General features: G+C 40.5%; 2 protein-coding genes across 5 annotated transcripts; both read left to right on the top strand.

Annotated features, from left to right (window-relative positions):
* Positions 1 to 302: 302 nt before the first annotated feature.
* polr3d (polymerase (RNA) III (DNA directed) polypeptide D) lies at positions 303 to 4,188 on the top strand. The gene is made up of 9 exons (XM_041042393.1): positions 303 to 424; positions 1,900 to 2,067; positions 2,200 to 2,243; positions 2,342 to 2,496; positions 2,576 to 2,700; positions 2,792 to 2,951; positions 3,092 to 3,339; positions 3,422 to 3,574; positions 3,710 to 4,188. The coding sequence occupies exons 2-9, from the start codon at positions 1,906 to 1,908 to the stop codon at positions 3,824 to 3,826; spliced, it is 1,164 nt and encodes a 387-aa protein (XP_040898327.1). The 5' UTR covers positions 303 to 424; positions 1,900 to 1,905; the 3' UTR covers positions 3,827 to 4,188.
* A 707-nt stretch (positions 4,189 to 4,895) lies between these two features.
* LOC121184824 (glycerol-3-phosphate acyltransferase 4) lies at positions 4,896 to 17,168 on the top strand. 4 transcript variants are annotated; one of them, XM_041042718.1, is made up of 13 exons: positions 4,896 to 5,024; positions 5,825 to 6,472; positions 8,812 to 8,881; positions 8,988 to 9,288; positions 11,008 to 11,082; positions 11,211 to 11,300; positions 13,431 to 13,524; positions 13,677 to 13,792; positions 14,062 to 14,117; positions 14,230 to 14,315; positions 14,443 to 14,571; positions 14,997 to 15,076; positions 15,817 to 17,168. In XM_041042718.1, exons 2-13 carry the CDS (start codon positions 6,305 to 6,307, stop codon positions 15,923 to 15,925), a joined length of 1,374 nt encoding a protein of 457 aa, XP_040898652.1. In that variant the 5' UTR covers positions 4,896 to 5,024; positions 5,825 to 6,304; the 3' UTR covers positions 15,926 to 17,168. The 4 variants fall into 4 exon arrangements, with proteins under 4 accessions (XP_040898652.1, XP_040898654.1, XP_040898651.1 ...); XM_041042720.1 differs by having other exon boundaries at positions 4,963 to 5,028; XM_041042717.1 differs by having other exon boundaries at positions 4,989 to 5,125.
* The last annotated feature ends 1,776 nt before the right edge of the window (positions 17,169 to 18,944 follow it).

The following is an 18,944-nucleotide window of genomic DNA, read 5'->3' as shown; positions in this document are numbered from 1 at the left end:
GGCAAATTAAACTCAATTCTATTCTGATCAGAAGTTAGCTTTTGAATGCAATGTTCTTGCATGTATTCATGCATATTATTAGTGTACTGTATTATCATCCATACCCATTGCACTGTACTGTTGTGAGAAATACAAAATAACGCAAAACACACATTTAACTGTTTATCGATTCATTATGCACTCGAAATTTGTAGTATACAACCCACACAACACTTTCCAAGAAATGAGTCATAGATAGGAAGTGAAATATGCGAATATTTCTGCGCAGGTTTGATCCACGTGAAGTCAGAGGCTGATGACACGGCGGAAGTGTCATGGCGCCGTGCGTCCGGCAGTAACAGCGTTAGCACAACACAACTTGTTATGACTCTTCTCTTATAGGTTTGGTCTTAACATCTACTTAGGGCATCCGAGGACTCATAAGGTGAGTATCCGGAGAAGCACAGAGTGTCAGAAATTGTCCTTGACAACGTTACAGTTCAGGATACTTTTAAATTGTGTGTTTGTATTCGTGTTGTGATTTGGCCACGTGTCGCTGAAATTTTTGCTGTGTTGTTCACACAAAATCTTTAAAAAAATTACGAACCACAGTGAAAAAATCCACTTTAAAGTGGTCATTTGGCTTGTACACGCAAAATGGCTGTGTGTTGTTTATGTCACTGAAATACAGTCGTTGCTGTGGAGCTCGACATTGGGTTTCTCCATTCAGAAGAACATTGTTTTTCTATAGATCCTATTTTAAATAGAAATTGTGCCTCTGTCAATGATTACTGACGGTATTTTTTGTACATTTTGATGTAAGAACATAACGTGCTGAGATCATTTAAATCTGTGAAACAAAGACTAGAATTCTTTTGGATGTTATGCTTTATAAAAACTGTATAAAAGTCAGTTAATAGAATATTTTCCCTTTCCTGAACACATTCATTTGCCAGGGGGTTTAGATTACCTGAGTGTAGCAGTTAGGCTTAGACACTGTAATGTGTCTGTCTGTGTTACACAACTGTCAAGATAAACTTTATCAATTCTGTGCAGGAGATTTACTGTTTTACAGCAAACAATGACTGTCTGAATGCATTATCAGCTGCTTAGAAAATACACAGACAGTCACAAAGGTACAAATAACCACATTACCTTTTATAATGAAATTATACTGTTCAATGCATAAGTGATCAGTGTATATACTATCTAAAGTGGTCATTTGTCTTGTATTAGTGGCTCACTAGTCACATTAGTAAAACAACAAAAGTGGTCAAATTGAACCAAACTTTGATTCAAAGTCAATAGAACTCACTGGCACATTGTCTAAAATTTAAAAAGTGCACTAAATTGCAATAACATAGTAAATGGTACAGGACTGTGTTTTTCACATTAGTCAATGCAAGAAGAGACTGATTCATTTCAGCTTGCAGTCGGGGGTGGATGATTTTTACAAAATCAGATATCATTATATTTATGACTGATTTGATACTGTCTATGCCAGTATTTCAGGAATAACTGTGCATTATAAGATGTTTACATATAAGAGACATTGGAGAAATTATCATGACTAATGTACGGTAATTATGTTAATCAGATAGGTTGAGACCTGCAATGATTAGTCGATTAATAAATTAGCCTACGGACAGAAAATGAATCACCAGCTATTTTTATAACTGAATGACTATTTTAGTTATTTTTAAGCAGAAAATGTAAAATATTTGACATTTTCAGCTTTTCAGATATAAGGATTTGATGCTACTCCTTATAGCAAACTGAATATCTTTGTTTTGTTTTTTTAATAATTGGCAGGTTAATCAGGATAATGAAGATAATTGTTAGGTGCAGCCCTAGTTCATTTTACTCCTGAAAGTGTTTTAATGTGCAAACAAATAACTAAAAAAACTACAATGTCTTCAGTTTAGGATGGCTGATTCAGGCTCAGGTGACCCCAGTGGTCAACGTCCGCCAGGTCCTGGAGGGAGCAGTATAGGAGTGCTGATAGGCCGCCGACCACCAGCCAACATCTCTCCCGGTCGTCTCCCTTCAGTGCGATCAAGAGACCTCACCCTAGGAGGAGTGAAGAAGGTAATGCACTGTATTTCACTAAACAATATATTGAGCTAGTGATATATAATGCATCGGTGAATGAAATATAAATCATTTTCTAATATTTGTGATTGTTTCAATAGTTGAGTCCTGCTTTTGTTTCATTTTTAGAAAACGTTTACACCCAACATTATTGGCCGAAAAGCAAAAGAAGAGTAAGTTCACAACTTATAATATAATAAAAAATATGTCAGAAAAAATTGATTCAACTGTTTTTCTGACTGCTGACCTATAACTTTGTCTGTCGCAACAGAATGAAAGTTGAAGGCGGGCAGAGGAGAGAGAGGAAGGATACTGATCGAGGTCGTGGTCCGAGGGATAGAGGCAGGGGCCGGGGTCGCCCTGAGGTCATCCAGTCTCACTCTATTTTTGAACAGGGGCCTGCAGAGATGACAATGAAAAAGAGAGGTAAGACTTCAGCTGGATAACCACTCACTCTGCACCACTTTGGCCAGTGCAATCAAGTGAATTCTTGTGTTAAACACAGGTGTCTATGAAAGTGAGAGAGAGGCTCCGAGTGTTGGGCCTTCACCCATCATCAATATTAAAAAGGAGAAGAGGGAGACAGAGGAAGAAACCAAAGAGATCCTTAAGAGTCTGGAACGAGACAATGTGAGTTCTGGTCTTTAGTCATCTTTTATTAAGTTGCTTTATTTTGCATTTTCCATGAGTTTAGCATCCCTCTCTTGCTGTGTTCTCTCAGTTTATAGACGATCCCTTCCTGAGGAGTGAGCAAAAGAGCTGCCCTGTCCAGCTTCCCCTCGCTGTGTCAGGATGGGGATTCAAGGAGGAATTTAGTGAAGTTGCTGTTAAAATTGAGAAGGTGGAGGAGGATTGTGAACCCATGGAGCCTGATGTTAAAGGTAAGTGCAGAATTATGTCATTTTGCCCGCTTCATTTGATTATTTCCAATAGCTTGTGGAAGCAGGAAACAACTTACAAGCTGGCTGGCCACATAGCTTTACATAGCTTTTTCTCTAAATACACATTGTCTTCTCTTCAGTCAAACAAGAGCCAGAGGAAACGGAAATAAAGAAGTCAGACGCAGCTTTCAAGCCTCCCCGTCTCCCTGAGCCTGAAATTCTGCATGACCTGCTGCATAGATGGAGTCTGAGCAAAGGGGAGGAGCTGTTCTTCATGCAGCTGCCCGACTCCCTGCCTGGCCAACCTCCCACCAAAGAGCACAGGCCGGTGAAAACAGAGGTGCAGTCAGAGGATGGACAGTCTGTGCTTCTGAAAACAGAGTCCCAGGTAGATGCAGTTGTTGTCTACATGTGAATTACATGTTGAGATTGAGGTTATATGTGTAAAATGGTGTTTTAATTTTAAACAGGAAGAGGAAACTGATGAAAACAGCTGCAGTCTGAAAGATTTGAGGGAGGGTCTTGTAGGAAAGATGCTGGTGCGGAAATCTGGACGAGTACAACTCATACTGGGACAAGTGACACTTGATGTGTCTCTCGGAACATCATGCTCTTTCCTTCAGGTATGTTAGTAATACATTTATTACATTGCCTCACTCTTTGTCTTTGTTTAATTAATTTATAATAGTTATTTACTATGTAAATTCTGAACATTTCTGACCTCCTTTGCTCTGCTTCATCACCCCCTGCTCTCTCAGGAGCTGGTCTCTATTGGTACAGAGGGAAGAACAGGTGACTTGACTGTATTAGGAAATGTCAAACACAAAATGGTCTGCTCTCCAGACTTTGAGGCTCTACTGGAGGGCAGCGCTTGATGCTCATCAGAGCAGCACAGCCTCCTCAAACCTGACAGCTGGATGTACTTGTGGTGGGTTGTGATGTTCACAAAATTCTCATTATTACTATGGACTGTCTCTTCAGAAAGTGACATCTAATACAAGTTGATTGCGCTTTTATGTTTACAGAGTGGCTATAATAACATTGAAATACACTATCTGTAAATATGAAACATGACGGAGGTTTTATTTTCTTCGTATGGAACAGGCATATTAAGTCAGGGTTCAAAGGTTGAATGGTGTGCCAAATTTCAGTACCATTTTCATTTCTCTACATCTGAAATTACTTGACAAAACTGTACATGGATGTAAATGTGTGAATAAAAAAAAATGTTATTCTTGTTAGTGTCAAATGATTTAAATTGTTGTGAGATATCCGCCCCCTCCTTAATGCAGTGCAGGTTACTGCCCTTTGTGCTGATTGATGAATTGAAGAATTACATGTGAAAAATTGGTAACACTGTACTTTTAAGTCCCTCACTTTAGTATGTACAAGCAGTATACAAGTATACATTTAATAAATGGTTTAAGTTTGTACTATAAAGAAGTTGTAAGCTGCTATAATATATATAGTCAATCATTCTGTTTTTAAAGCAGCCACCACTTGTGGTCACCAACAGGAGGATTTACATTACCCATTTGCATCTGCTTTGAACTAAATTATAGCATGTGATCAACCATTTATTAAATGTTTATGTACTTCTTATAAATGCTAAATAGGGGAAAACTTAAAATAAATTGGTATTGAAAATTTCAACAAGGGTACACCGCTTTTCAACCAGATTCAAAGCTTGAATACTGATTTTTTTTTTTTTAATTAATTTAAATTCACCCCTTGTAGCTTAATATTTGCCTTTGCCACTCAGCTGAGCGACTGTGGCAAAGTTTGCTTACACCAAAACATTGTTCCGCAGACAGTGGTGGTACAAATGCCGTTTTAAAAATCCAGTGCAGTGTCCCATTTTGACCACCAGGTGTCAGGGCAGAACTGAGCGTGTTGTGTGGCTGCTTCGGTTGGAGGAGGGCTGGTCGTTTCGTGTGCGTACCCGTCGTCGTTCCGCCCGTTGTGTTGCTCGTTTGGTCCGGCGGGTGGAGTTTTGGCTACAGTCCGCAAGACAAAGACAAGTGATGGACCAGGGAAACGCTACTGTACCGGCGCCTGATACAACGTGACTGGGTTGGTTGGTTGACTGTTAAATCTATTTAACAACGTGTTGTTGTTTTTTAACTGTTAGTTCGGATGATTACCTGTTAAGATACCAAGTTGGCGTATCGAGGGTAAGCTTATAACAGGTCGGCTCAGCATTTCATGTACACCCAGACGGTACTCTCAGCGGCTCGGAGGAAGCTAGCTGAGCGAGGTGTAGCACGCCAGGAGACAGTGTTTAGCATACCGTTAGCTCGGAGGCCACAAGCTAACTTGAGCGTAGACTTTATTTCGTCTGTGTGGGCTCGGGAGCGTCCAGTGTCACCACCCAGCATTAGCTTATGTTTTTCTCGTATTTAATTGGCTTTGTTGGTCTGGGAGGCAGATACATTATCATAGAAAGCGTTGGGCAACTGTGAACTGTAGGTAATGATGAGGCGAGCTAACCCAGTGTGGTTTTATCCGGGATGGAGCCTCTCGTTAGCCGTCCTCCTGCATCACCCGAGGGGATGAGGACGGAGGGCCTCTAACGTTATCTCTGCACTGTTGCTGATAACGGTAACGTTAACATGTAAACTTATCGCGTCCTTGACTAAAAATATACACAACGACCATTAATCAACAAGAGCATTAGCCTCTATTTATTTTTAGGACAGTGAAAAGGTTAGTATTAACTTTGAACACCGGTGTTTAAAATGCACATGGAAAGACTTTGACGCAGGGACACGTTTGCAGTGTTAAATTACACGATGTGCTTAGACCAATGAGGACATATTATTGTGACACGGATCATGCTGACATGCTGACTGTTTATTTGTACACGTTTGCAGGTCTGTGTGACACTGAGCTGCAGAGCACCTGGATCTCCACCAGACACGAAAACCACCTGCTGTCCCCACTTGGTTTTGTTTTCATTGTTTACATCTCTTTCACCAGAGGGAGGCTTTGCTCAAACATCTGAAGAAAGCACAGACCAGTATTTCATCGCAGCTGTTTTAAAGACTTTACCGTCCCTTTCTTGGAATTGTATTTAGCTGAGGTTCGGAAACCGATTAATGGTGAAAGTGATGAAATTCATACATTGATACTGCCCAAGAGGGCAACGTCAAGATGGTCACTTGTGCCTGTATTGATTCTCTGTTCAACGTGAGGAGAAGCTCCATCCCCTAGTTATCTTGATGAAGGCCTTTTTCTGACAAAAGACAAGGGCCACTTGGGGCCAGGAAGTGGACTGCAGTTCCTCCTCTGCCATCTGTTCTGCCCTCTGATTTCAACTCTCTAATCAATTTCGCCGCCCTCCTGACTTCAAGATGGAGCTCTTCGTCAACCCCTTTGACAACTTGGTGTGTATCCTGCTGGGTATCTCCTTCACCGTGTGGTTCACCCTACTGCTGGTCTTCATTATCGTGCCTGCCATCTTTGGGGTGTCCTTTGGTATCCGACGTCTTTACATGAAAACGTTGTTGAAGATCTTTGAGGTAAGAGCTTTCTGCACAGTTGACAGCTACTGTCTGTTTATTTTAAGAAACAAGGCATCATTGTATGTTAACTGCCGTTTGAATCATTAATGTGTATGTCTGGGTTGGAGCTGAGGGTGGAATGGAAATACTGTATGCACAACATTCAAGTATGGCTAAAGGTTTTCTTACTGTTCTTGCACAGTTAAAATAATTCTCTCTCTGCTTCTGTCAAATATTTTGTTATTCAACAGACTGTAGTTCATAAAAGTTGTTGGTTCTCCTCTTCAAGGACAGCCCGTGTTTGCTCTGGCGGTGCATATTTTCCGCCCTTACAATCAACACATCTTTGCTTCTGGAAAGCAGCTACCTGTCTACAACTTAATTTCTTCGACTGCAATTCTGATGAAAGACGTTTTAGAAAAATTGCTCCGTTCACAGACGCATCTCAAAGCAGGGGGTCAGGTGCAGGCTGCGTTCTGTCTTTAGCCATCAGCCAGTGGCCATTGTATTAACTGTCTGATGTAGATTAACAACACAGCCACAGAGCTATTATTCCCTTGTTATGTAACCAGAGAAAACGGTGGTACAGACCTTGTCAGTAACTGTGTCGTCTGTGACGTGGCTGCAGCAGCCTGGAATATTGTTTACCGCCATGCTGTTTTCACTTTCTAGGGATGAGAATGAATCACCATTGATGGCAATAATGCATCAGTTTCGTTGCTTAATGAGGCTAGTTCAAGATTTTCCATCTAATAGTCTCCTCGCCTATATGACTCCAGGCACGGTTATCCAGTTTCTCTCCCTCTGCTATCTCTGGTCTGTCTTCACTAGTAAAACTGTCATCTCATTCCAGCCTGGACCTCTGAGAGCAGGTCTTGTGCCAGAAATAAATGGACAAGTGGGAGATATGATGAGAGATTTTCTCAATTTTCGATTCCAGTAGCAACCATGAGATTCAGTAAATAAATAATTACAAACCTCCTCTTTCACATGCAGCTCTGGAGCCACATGCTAGCATGACGTGCCCACCTTATTTTGACATTGTTGTTTAACTAGAGTGAACAGCTGTGTGTGCTCCTCCTCTCTTCACCCAAAGAATCATTACTTTCAACTGCAGCTGCATATTAACACGATGACTCAGGCATACGACTTGTCACGGCACGATTTAAAGGTAGATCTAAAGGAAAGCAAAAGAAATGCTAAACAACACGGCCATGTGTGTGCCTATTCTAGTTGAGTAGCAATGACTGTCATAGCTCAATCAAATGGACATCACCGCTGTGGGCTAAATGCTTTTAATATTCAGTGTCTCTATTTTTAAGTTTTTTTTTAAACCTTGTCAGAAGATGACAAACAAGTTTCAGATGGGCCTGTGCCTTTTTAGATTATGCGAGGTATGTCGAAAAATTAAAGTCATATGGTTTGGAGTTTCAAGGTTTAGAGTTACATGGTTTTTATTTCCAGCGTGACAGCTGCACCCATGAGGTGCAGGCAAAACCACTGTATCACTAAACATTTTTTGAATTTCTTTCACACGTTCCTTTGGTTAGTTCCAGTGTTTTTGACCTGTACAAACGTACAGCATCATTGTATATGAATATACTTAATGTTTATGCAGCTTTGTTGCACTTTGATTTGATTTGTTGTCATTAATTGATGTAGACAAACTGTGGAGTTTTCACATGCCATGGTATGGAGTGTAGTTTGATACTGCAGTTGAGACTAACACATCCAGCACCACTCAGTCCATGATTTCCTGGTCTTTCCTGCTTGTCTTACAGCTAGAAGAACACTGTGTCCTTTTCCTGCCTCTCGGTGGACATGACCCGTTTGTTTTTGTCACAGCATGCAAAGTGCACACAAAGGATTATGGTTTTACCTCAGAGGATATATTTGTGTCACTTACAAGACACAATGTATTATAGTACAACAGGAGGGAGGAGTGGTCATTATAATCTTTGTTTCTTAGAGCCAGATTGTGGTCAGAGATAAGCTATACATATTATCTGCACAGGATGAGGTCAACCTCTGAAAATTCAGAATCTTTTCTCAACTTTGACAGTTTACAACATGAATAAGAATAGACAGACTACCTGTAGAAAACTTAAGCAGACACCACCAAAATGAAGAGCTAGCTGTTTTCACTTGAGTTTCTTGAATGTTCAAATATAATAGTGGCAGCTGATTAATACAGAAACTTCTTGCAGGTTGCATTTTTTAAAAACTGTTTTAAAAAAGTTTAATGCGATCAAATCTTTGTTTTTTAAATTGTAAAAGAAACAATATGAACAGGCTTTATTCCATGTTTTTTGGGTCTGTCATGGGTTCTTACACAGTTTTTTCTTCTTTCTCTCTAGTGGGCCACACTTAGGATAGAGAGAGGAGCGAAAGAAAAGAATCACCTCCTGTACAAACCGTACTCCAATGGTAAGATGTGCTGTCGGTTTGTTGTCATGCAGATGCGCATGTTCAGTAGGTGTATTTGTTCTAGAGGTGAGTGTTGTTGACATCCCGTCTCTCTGACTCGCCCCAGCAATCATTGCCAAGGAGCCCACGTCCTTGGAGCAGGAGATCAAGGAGATCCGGCGGAGCGGCAGCAACAGAGACCTGGACTCAGCCTCTGAGTTTGAGATGTCTGACATCTTCTATTTTGCCCGGCGAGGAGTGGAGAGCATTATGGACGATGAGGTGACCAAGAGGTTCTCTGCTGAAGAGTTGGAGTCCTGGAATCTGCTGACTCGCAGCAACTACAACTTCCACTACATCAGCCTGAGGCTGACCGTCCTATGGGGGCTGGGCCTGCTGATCCGCTACGGCTTCCTGCTGCCTCTCAGGTATTAGTTTTACCTCAAACATAGAAGTTGTTTTGTATTAGATCAGCGACCTTTTTGAAAAAAAATGGAACAGACTGAGACAGGGCTAGAAATGAAACGGGTATATCAATTCTGTATTTGGACTGTGACACTGACACTGGTGCTAGAATAACAGTTTCAAGAATTTAAAGCTGCTATTAGTAAAATATAGTTATTAAATACTGCGGCAACAAACATATTCTCCACACTCATCCCTGTTTTTATGTTTGAAACAAGTTCTAAAGTGGGATTTAACTAACAAATTTGAAGATTTTTGCCTGATCATTACCTGAGGCTTCTTATTTGACTGCTGTTTGAGGAGTCACAGCTGAAGTACAAAAGCATGCCAACTGCGCATGTGGGTGTTTCGGGAGGCCTGAGGGTTAGGAGCATTATCATTAAAAACAGAAAGTCAAACCAGCCACAGGACCAATACCTGTGTGCAGTCACGGGGGGAGTTACACCCTGGACGGGCTAACACACATATAGACAGTCAGCATATTCACATCTACTGGAGATTGAGCTTGCAACTCAAGTTAGAAGGATGTTTGACTGTTGGAGCAAACCTACACACAGACGAAAGAAAATAGGCAAAAAGGCCCCCAAACCAGCAGGGTCAGCTTCATATCCTGGACTTCCTTGGTGAGATGCAACAGTGCCACACGATGAGCCACCATGCAGCCCCACTGTCTGAAAACAAGGGCTTCAATTTTCTTTTAATACTACTTTCTTTGTTAGTTCTTTGTTCTGTTGGAGAAGTTGCAAAAATACATTGGTTTCATTTTCATAACTGTCATAGAAACATGTTTTCCAGACGTGTACTCACTCTGTTTGGTTTGGTCAAAATTTAAAAGCTGTGCTAAATTGATGAGAGTGAGAAACTGTTATTTAACCAAAAATATTTGGTAATGACACAACAGACAGCTGTATCCATGACGTGTGCGTGTTGTGAAAAGTCGTAATGTGTAACGCACTGCATGGAGTTTGACACTGCTTCATGACACAAAAGTTACCTTAAATATTGGCACAGGCAGTGTGAGTGAAAGAGTTAGATCCTTGTTCAGGGTCAGCTTAGAGAGGCGCAAGGACAGTGACTCAGTACTAAGCCTGACTGGCACATGTCCAGTTGCCAGTGGAGAGATGAATCAGGCCACCGCTTCACAGACAGACATCAGTCTAGTCTCCCATCCATCTAATAGATTCTCTCATTCAGTACGTGTCCTGTCGAATGCTGGCCAGGCTCACCACTTGCACGAAACCTTCACCACTCTAATGTTTTTGTAATCCTCACCCAATTTAATCAGCACCTTCTCCAACCCTGGATGATTGGTTCATCCAGATTAAGTTGACCTGTTGGTCAGCTTAACAATTGCCTAATATGCCCTCCTGCAGATTCTGGAGTCTATTATCAGTGACAGTGGAGAGTAGAAGAAAGAGTGATACTTTTAATTGGTAACAAGAAGCCCGCTCTTCGAGATGTCATTACTCATGACCTTTACATGTAAACTGAGCGGATACTCTTCTCAGTGAAAGCTTGTAGTACAGAAGGATTTAAATGCCATTAAAAGTTTTTTTTTTTTTTAAACAATGCTTCCAAAACATGGAATCTGTCCTTTCTTGTTTTTTATTTTCATAAGTGCTTTGTTGTAAGTTTTCCTGTCAAAGGATTATGCGTAACCTGCCTGTGTACCTCTCCACCAGGGTAACTCTTGCCTTCACTGGTGTAGGCCTCCTTGTGTTCCTCACTTCTCTCGTTGGGCTGCTGCCGAATGGAAGGTATGTCTGATGACAAGCTTGTCTGTTTCAGTTTATCAGAAATATCCGCTCAGACCCCTGGGTGTAATCATCGTAGAGTTGCTGTCTAGACACACACTGTGAAGAATGTTGTTGTATGCTTCTTGCAGGATGAAAAACTTTCTGAGTGAGAAAGTCCATTTGATGTGCTACAGAATATGTGTCCGAGCTCTGACGGCCATTATAACATACCACGACAGGTAAAGGACCGACACTGACCTGTTTTGCTATTAAGTCTGCCACTAGATTAACTACTTCTACTGCTGGTAAAATATTTACAGACCCTAACAGATCAGGACAAGATGGACAAACAGGAAGGTGGAGCACATATGGGACAGTTAGTTCATTCTTTAATAGGCTTTTGGTTTTGTTAAACCATAGACACTTGGGTCACTGACACTTTGACATTAAACATAGTGCTCTTCACTGACTTAAAGCAGAAACGCTTTCCTATAATTCTTACTCTGAATGCTTCCCATTTCCACAGCATGCATTTTGCCTGACAAACTGCCATTGACCCAGTTGTTGGTTAGAGTTTGTTGGCTCCTTATCATTTCCACTTTTTGCCATCAGTTTGGTCAATCTTCACCATCAGGGTTAGCATATGTCATGCTGCTGGTTGATTGGATTGGTTTTCTGTTTTCAGCACTGCTGCGTCAGTTTTTCCATACCATTTCTCAACTTCTTGCTCAATTTCTTTTCTGATTTTTTTTTTTTTTAGTACTGTAGTTTTTTTTTTTTCTCCTGTAACTGATCACTGACCTTCAACTAGTAGCATGTATCCACTCCTCTGGCACATGGATAATGCTCTGCAAAAGCTTCTACTAAAAAGTCAAGTGTTGATTATTGGCATCATTTAAAAAATAAAAAAAACTTTCTTTGGGCAATTCTGTACTGACACTCACCTGTTCACTGTTGTGGAAGCATTTTGGTAAACAAAAATAACGTACATAAAATGACAACATTTGCCACGTACAAATGGTATCTTAAGAGTTTGACATTATGTAAGCATTTTGGCAAAACAGTAAGGTAACAAACATTTCAAGACACAGGATGATAACGGGAGGTAAATTATCATAAATGTGAATCCAGTGGGATATAAAAAGTCACTGGAATGCTGCGCGTCTTGTTCCATGGTGCCATTATTCTTCTTTTCTCAAACATGATCTGCTGTAGGCCCTCTTGCGGTGACATGAGAGAGGCCTATGGGATTATTACATAATGGCAGATGAGTTAACTTTGGAGGGCTGAAACCAGGGTGTGTTAACAGCTGCAGTGGGAGCACCCTGAATGCGCGTATGAAAGGGAGGGTGCCTGAGGCTAAACTCAGACTGACTACATTCATATTCAGTGCAGCAGGCATTATGAGCCTAGGCGCAGCACAAACCCCTAGTCAGTAATGCTTTCTCATACAAAAGAGCTAAACGCACTCAACCAGGCTACAGTAGTTTTGTAAACGTTTAACACAATGCATATAGGTGTTGAATGCATATAGTAGATTTAGAGCTGAATAGATAGTGGACTGTGCACCGGTATTATCTACTATCACTCATTCAAGTGGATGTTCGTAGTGCGGGGTTTGTTTTGTAAGTGAATGGAACATTTTATTTTCATTTGGCGGAGTACGAATCGAAGACAAACATGAAAGAGGAGTCAGTGCTTATATCAGGAGCATGGCACATGCAACAGGAAACGGAGGAGGAAGTTGGTGCTTCGTGTATTTGCCCGTAAACTGAAGTACATAACAGCTGGTGTTGTTTTTGGTTAACTGCAGTGCAGGCTTGACTGAATTTCTAGTATCTTTTTCTAAGTTTGAATTAATTGGAGAAAAAGCACATAAATAAACAGATGGAATGCTCATATGAAATGAGGATCTTTACCACTTCTTGAGGATTTTTGAATGTCTGTCATCAAGGCCTGGCCTGTTGTAACACGTATTCCTCTCCAGTCTGGGACTAAAAATACACAAGTGACATAAGAAGTGTGTGTGTGTGTCCCTCTCTCTCTATTTAAGATTGTAACTCTATCTTTGGAATGCGGACTCAGTACGTTCAGGTCCTGCATGCTCTGGGGGTCAAGCCTTTAACATAGACACCATGGGTTGCTTTGTTTTTCTGCAAGAAGACAGAGAGGCAGTGGACCAAAGCGTAGCCAAATTTCCGTGAAGAATTATTGGTTTGACCTCTGATTGCATTGGGTCCTTGTGCACTAAAACCGTATTTTGATACTTGAAACCACTCTGTTGTTTGAGTTCCTGTTAATAAATCCTCCAGGAAGTGTCTTCATGATAGACAGATAGATTAATTGTCTTCCTCTCCCCACTTTTCCAGTGAGAATAAACCCAAGAATGGAGGCATCTGTGTCGCCAACCACACGTCGCCCATTGATGTCATCATACTGGCCAGCGATGGCTGCTATGCTATGGTAACTATACTGCTGCCAAACAGAAAGCTACAGAAAACACTGACACTTGTCACTTTTTCCATGGCAGCTGCTTGTTCTGTTGAAATGGCATTTCTCCCAGAAATAGATGTGTTGCTGTTTGCTCGTGTTTACGTTGTGCTGTGTTGTGTCAGGTTGGCCAAATTCACGGTGGCTTGATGGGAGTCATTCAGAGATCCATGGTCAAGGCCTGCCCACACATTTGGTTTGAACGCTCAGAAGTCAAAGACAGACATCTAGTGGCCAAAAGGTAGTACTACAACCATTGTTTTTGTTATTGTTGTTGTTATGGTGCTTTATTTATACTTTATTTTACTTTATTTTTATAGCACTTTATTTTACAGTTTTTCTCCTCAGTCTATATGACAGTTTCTCATTTATTTTTTTTGTTTACGTTAAATTTGAAAACGTTAAATTTGTGTAACTTTATTTATTTATTTTTTTTGTAGATTCAGATTTTGTCTCAAGAATCTCAAAATGAGATTTTCATTGATAACCTGCATATTTCTTGTATTGCAGACTGAGTGATCATGTTGAAGATAAATCTAAACTGCCCATTCTTATTTTCCCAGAAGGTGAGTTTGTTCAGTGATGTGGTAATTAATGACTTTGTAATTACACAATAGTCATCTAGTTTCCTTAAAATAAGTCTCAATTTATTTTCTTATAACTATTCTAAATCCCCAGGCACCTGCATTAACAACACGTCAGTTATGATGTTTAAGAAAGGCAGTTTTGAGATTGGTGCCACAGTCTACCCCGTGGCCATCAAGGTGATAGTGATGTCTTTTTTTTACCTGTTACATGTTGTTTTAACCATCAATATTTCTGACTTTTTAACGCTTTGTTCAAAATAATACATATATTGATTAATCATTCCTGTGTGTTTGATCCTTGTAGTATGATCCCCGATTTGGAGATGCCTTCTGGAATAGCAGCAAGTTTGGCATGGTCAACTACCTGTTACGTATGATGAGCAGCTGGGCCATCGTCTGCAGTGTGTGGTACCTCCCTCCCATGTCTAGAGAGGTGAGATTCCATGATTAAACCAAGACTTTGCAACAGATTTTTTTGCTATTTGAGGGCTGGAGTGGTTGTGTTGTCTTCGTCATTCGGCATCCAACTAACAATAAATATGTTTGCTGTGTATACATCCTGTGGCAAGCACAGTATGTATGCAACCTCTTGCACAATGATTTCAAAATTAACCAAATTTTTTTTCAAATTTTTCTTCTTTACCCCAGAACCTCTCTTTTCTGCTCCTTTCTCTGCACATACATGAAATCAGACCACTGAGAATAACCACACATTTTTGGTTGATTATGACTTTTTCTGTTAAATCACATGGCATAACAAGGCTCAATATTTGAATAAAGCTTTTAGAGTTGATGATAACTTTTCGTTATGACCACGTGTTTACCCATGTTTACATTTATATCATTCTTCACTAACAGGAGGGAGAGGATGCTGTACAGTTTGCCAATCGTGTAAAGGCAGCCATAGCCAGGCAAGGGGGGCTGGTCGACCTCCTATGGTAAGATAACACTACTTTTTAAGTTCTCTAAGCTTGTGAAGAACATAATATATGATACTGTGGCCTACAAGTCACAGCTACTCTTTGCTATATTTTATTTATCACAAATAATAACTGTAATATACAAGTTTAATTATATTCAGTATTCTAATGTTTTCTCCCCATCACTGATACATATGGTCAATAAAAATATTAATAACAGCATAAAGTTTAATAAAACACTTTTTTTACTTCTCAATCACAGGTGTAACTAAGAAGATTAATTATCGCTGCATTCCTTTTTTAGTGTGCTGGTTCCCAGGCCCTGACATTGTGCCTGTCAGCTTACCGGCACCTTACACCGCTGCTTCTTTTCCTGCAGTAACAAATCCAAAATAAGGCAAAGAGGCCCAGCCTGTTCAGTGTAACTCACGGCAGTGTCATAAGAACCACTGAGATAGATGTTAACACACTCTTTAACAGGATGTGAACTACAATTTAGAAAATATTATGTAAATATATTGTGATGTATAACTAGAATATAATCAACACTACAAAGTTGGTGTTTAGTGAGAGATTATCAAATGGGATTGTGATTCATTTGTGATTCTGGTCAGATCAGTGTATATGCTGCATGTTATGTCTGTTGTAGTGTCAGAATCACTGCGATACAGCTGATCTGATCTGCACTTCATTCTTTTGAGAACAGCATAATTGTGCACTACATCAGTAATTGCCTCTAATTTCACACTCTTTTGTAGGGATGGAGGATTGAAGCGAGGAAAGGTAAAAGACACCTTTAAAGAAGAGCAGCAAAAGCTGTACAGTAAAATGCTGGTGGGCACCCAAGAAGACCGCAGTCGCTCCTGAAGGACGTGTGTGTAGGTGGACTGGCTCAGAGACCCTCTTGGGCAGCTCTGACTAAATAGGCAGTCGGCAGGGCTCGCTCTCTGTTCGAGCTCCTGGACTGGAAAATTCCCTCTCAGATGTCAGCAGTACTCCATTTGGCTTCCTCGGTCACTGCCTCAGTCTGGCATGTTCAGTTTGCATCGCTGTTACGGGTCTTTCTGAGTCTGCTGCCTTTTGTCGGAATAGCTCGACTGAAGCCTTGCTAGCATTAGAAAGAAAAAGAGAATTGTCTTCCTCGGTGGCAGTCTTATGAGGGAAAACTTGTATTATTATCTATCCTTGAGTTCCAGTCTTTGTTTGATAGTTTCAAACTTTTAAATTTTCATTTTACTGTCATGTTTGTATCGCACTGTGTTAACATTACAGATCTTATACCTGGGACGTAGAAGAAGATTTATTGTAGATAAAAACTAGTTTGTTTTAAAGCTAAAACCTATGACTGAGTTGGAGTTTTGCATGACCGGCACATGCCCATGATCGAGGGCACTGTGCCACATTTTGTTACATTTCAAATATTTTTATGGGCTTTTTCCAAGAGGAAAAAAAACTTGTATTTTGAGCTGTGTGTTTTACATTAAGGACTTGTATCTACACATGGTTTTTCCACGGAATGTGTAAATCCTCACATTATGAAGTGGAAATTGTGCACCCACAGTTACTGATGGAGGTTTATGGACGGAGGCAGATATTCCTGTTCCAGCTAATGGAAGGGTTTATAGTCCATTCATTAAGAATTTATTTTAGATGCTTTTAGCATTGTGCCTTTAAGGCTCATGGCGCACAGGTAGTGACATAGGATGATGACCATCACAATTGATCTCCAGACTAAAACAGTTATAATGAAAATTAGCTGGTACGTGTTCATACTAATACACTTCCTAAAAGCCATCCTGTTTTTATTGGCTTCCTGATCGTGCAGTCACCATCTTGCCTGATTTATTTTAAAGAAACTCTAAACACTATTGTCTTTATTTCCCTTCTCATCAGTTATCTTTCTCTTACTTGACAGCCTCTTCAGGGAGGTTTTTAGGAGAGACAGAGTGCGGATGTGGTTGCGACTCCCCTTGAGGCTGAGGAACATGGTGGGCAGCCTCGTAGGTTTATCCCTGAGGCTTTTGTCCCTCTAGTTTGCTGGCATCAGGGATAGTGGTTTAGATCATGTCAAATCTGTTCATCACAATAAATGTTCAAGAATATGACTCGACCTTTGACTTTAGGGCTCCTTTTCTTGTGTGTTTCTCACACTTTCAGTCATGTTAGTTTTCTTCTGATGGAGATACAAAGAGGTTTTAAACTTTTTACTCAGGCGTCCGAAACTATAAGCCCCATAACATGGCTGCTGGTGAATGTGAGATTTGAGTACAATATTTTAGATATACTCTGGAGTAACTTGAAGGAAATTTCTGTCTATGACTATAAAAACACTGAATTCAAATAAGACATTTTTTTGAAAGCAGCCACATTAACTACGATTATATCATGTAATACTTCTATAATGTGTATTTAGAGTGTTTAGAGCTTTCATTTAAGTTTAGGTTGTTTTTTTTTTTATTTTACTGGCAAATATTATCTGAAATCAAGTCATTTTACTTTTGATATTTAATGTTTTTGCTCCAAAAAGTCCTGCTTTAATTAGCTGTTGCTTTCCTATGCTGTTCTTGGCAGGCAAGCCAGGATTCTGGTAACATTTCCTGCCTGATTTATGGTCCTGTAGGCACCAAGCTACAATAACAGAGTCTGGCATGAAGATTGAGAGCTTTATTTTGAACACTATATATTTTGCATTTATCTCCTTAGCTGACTATTTGGATCGAGTCTAAATGAGATCTCTTTCCATGGATGTATATTGCTGGTTCTTTTACTTTTGCTGCTGCTGTATCCAAACCCCCAGCCCCCTCTCCTCCTGGCTGCAACACACTGCCTCAGTCTCCTTTCAGGGAGGTTTCCCCTCTAACTGCCTTTGTTTCCAAACCGGTGATGGACACGGCAGCGTTCTTTTCCATCTCTGTTGCAATAGTTTCAAATGGATGTGTTGACAGCGAGGAATAAAGCACACAGTGCTCAGAGGAGGAGTAAGAGGAAGCAGGGAGAAGAACTCAAAAGGCTGGCTGTGTAAACCATGCCATGGTTGAACAGCTCACGAGCAGCACTATGGAGAGCCAGAGTTAGGCCCCCAGCGATCTTTGCTTTACCCTGGGCTGGAAGCTCAGAAAGTGAGATGGCACTGATCCATCTACTCCAAATAAGAGTTTTACAGCTCTGTGGTCCACTGCGCATAGGGCAAGTTACCGTGGCTGTGTTGTAAAATAGTGTGGTTACTATGCTGTTGTGATAGCTGAAAGCTGTAGGAGGAAGGCTGTTCTAGAGAAAATGAATAAAGTGTAGGTCATGCACATGAAAACAAAACTAGATGCCACTGAACTGTTATCCTCCGCTGGTACTGTACACAAGAGCAGTTACATGGGCGGTACATTTGCTGCAGTGTAGGTAAAGGTGACAGCAGTGATTAGGTCTACTGGTGATCACACACCTAAGGCGAATTCACAGATAAAGATAAGGACCCCCCCCCCCCCCACTTGTTATATAATTTTTTTTGAAGGCTTAACATCTGTAAAATAGGTAGGGAGGAGGACAATTGCAGAAGTGAAAGCAAGCTTGTGACAAGATATTTTATTGAAAGAAAAGAGTTTCACAGAGAGAAAATGACTAACTTCCTGTTGAGACTGCACAGAATGAGCCTGTGGTATGTTGAGTGGTGAGTTGAGAGCCTTTGCAGGTATTTTTGAAGTCCTTGGCAAGTCAAGTTACGGCATCTTATGTCATCTCACAAGTTACTACTGTAATAGTACATCATAGGGTCCCACATACACAGATATCTGTAACACCAACTTTATGGGGATTTACTTTACATAAGCTTAAACTTTTGGAGTGATGGCCACGTTGCCTCAGCGGTGATCAACTTGACTTAACGTAAGGAGGA

This window comes from Toxotes jaculatrix, chromosome 7 (assembly GCF_017976425.1).
Source record: "Toxotes jaculatrix isolate fToxJac2 chromosome 7, fToxJac2.pri, whole genome shotgun sequence".
NCBI lineage: Eukaryota > Metazoa > Chordata > Actinopteri > Toxotidae > Toxotes > Toxotes jaculatrix.
Note: the sequence above shows the minus strand (reverse complement) of the source record. Positions and strands in the feature narration are given on the sequence as shown.

What these genes read in the sequence shown, in the direction of transcription:
- polr3d (XM_041042393.1), top strand. Translation starts at nt 1,906, where the DNA reads ATGGCTGATTCAGGCTCAGGTGACCCCAGTGGTCAACGTCCGCCAGGT. An exon ending in GGCCGAAAAGCAAAAGAAGA is followed by an intron (nt 2,244 to 2,341) that starts GTAAGTTCACAA and finishes CTGTCGCAACAG; the next exon opens with AATGAAAGTTGAAGGCGGGC. An exon ending in TTCTGAAAACAGAGTCCCAG is followed by an intron (nt 3,340 to 3,421) that starts GTAGATGCAGTT and finishes AATTTTAAACAG; the next exon opens with GAAGAGGAAACTGATGAAAA.
- LOC121184824 (XM_041042718.1), top strand. Translation starts at nt 6,305, where the DNA reads ATGGAGCTCTTCGTCAACCCCTTTGACAACTTGGTGTGTATCCTGCTG. An exon ending in GCGATGGCTGCTATGCTATG is followed by an intron (nt 13,525 to 13,676) that starts GTAACTATACTG and finishes GTGTTGTGTCAG; the next exon opens with GTTGGCCAAATTCACGGTGG. An exon ending in TCCCTCCCATGTCTAGAGAG is followed by an intron (nt 14,572 to 14,996) that starts GTGAGATTCCAT and finishes CTTCACTAACAG; the next exon opens with GAGGGAGAGGATGCTGTACA.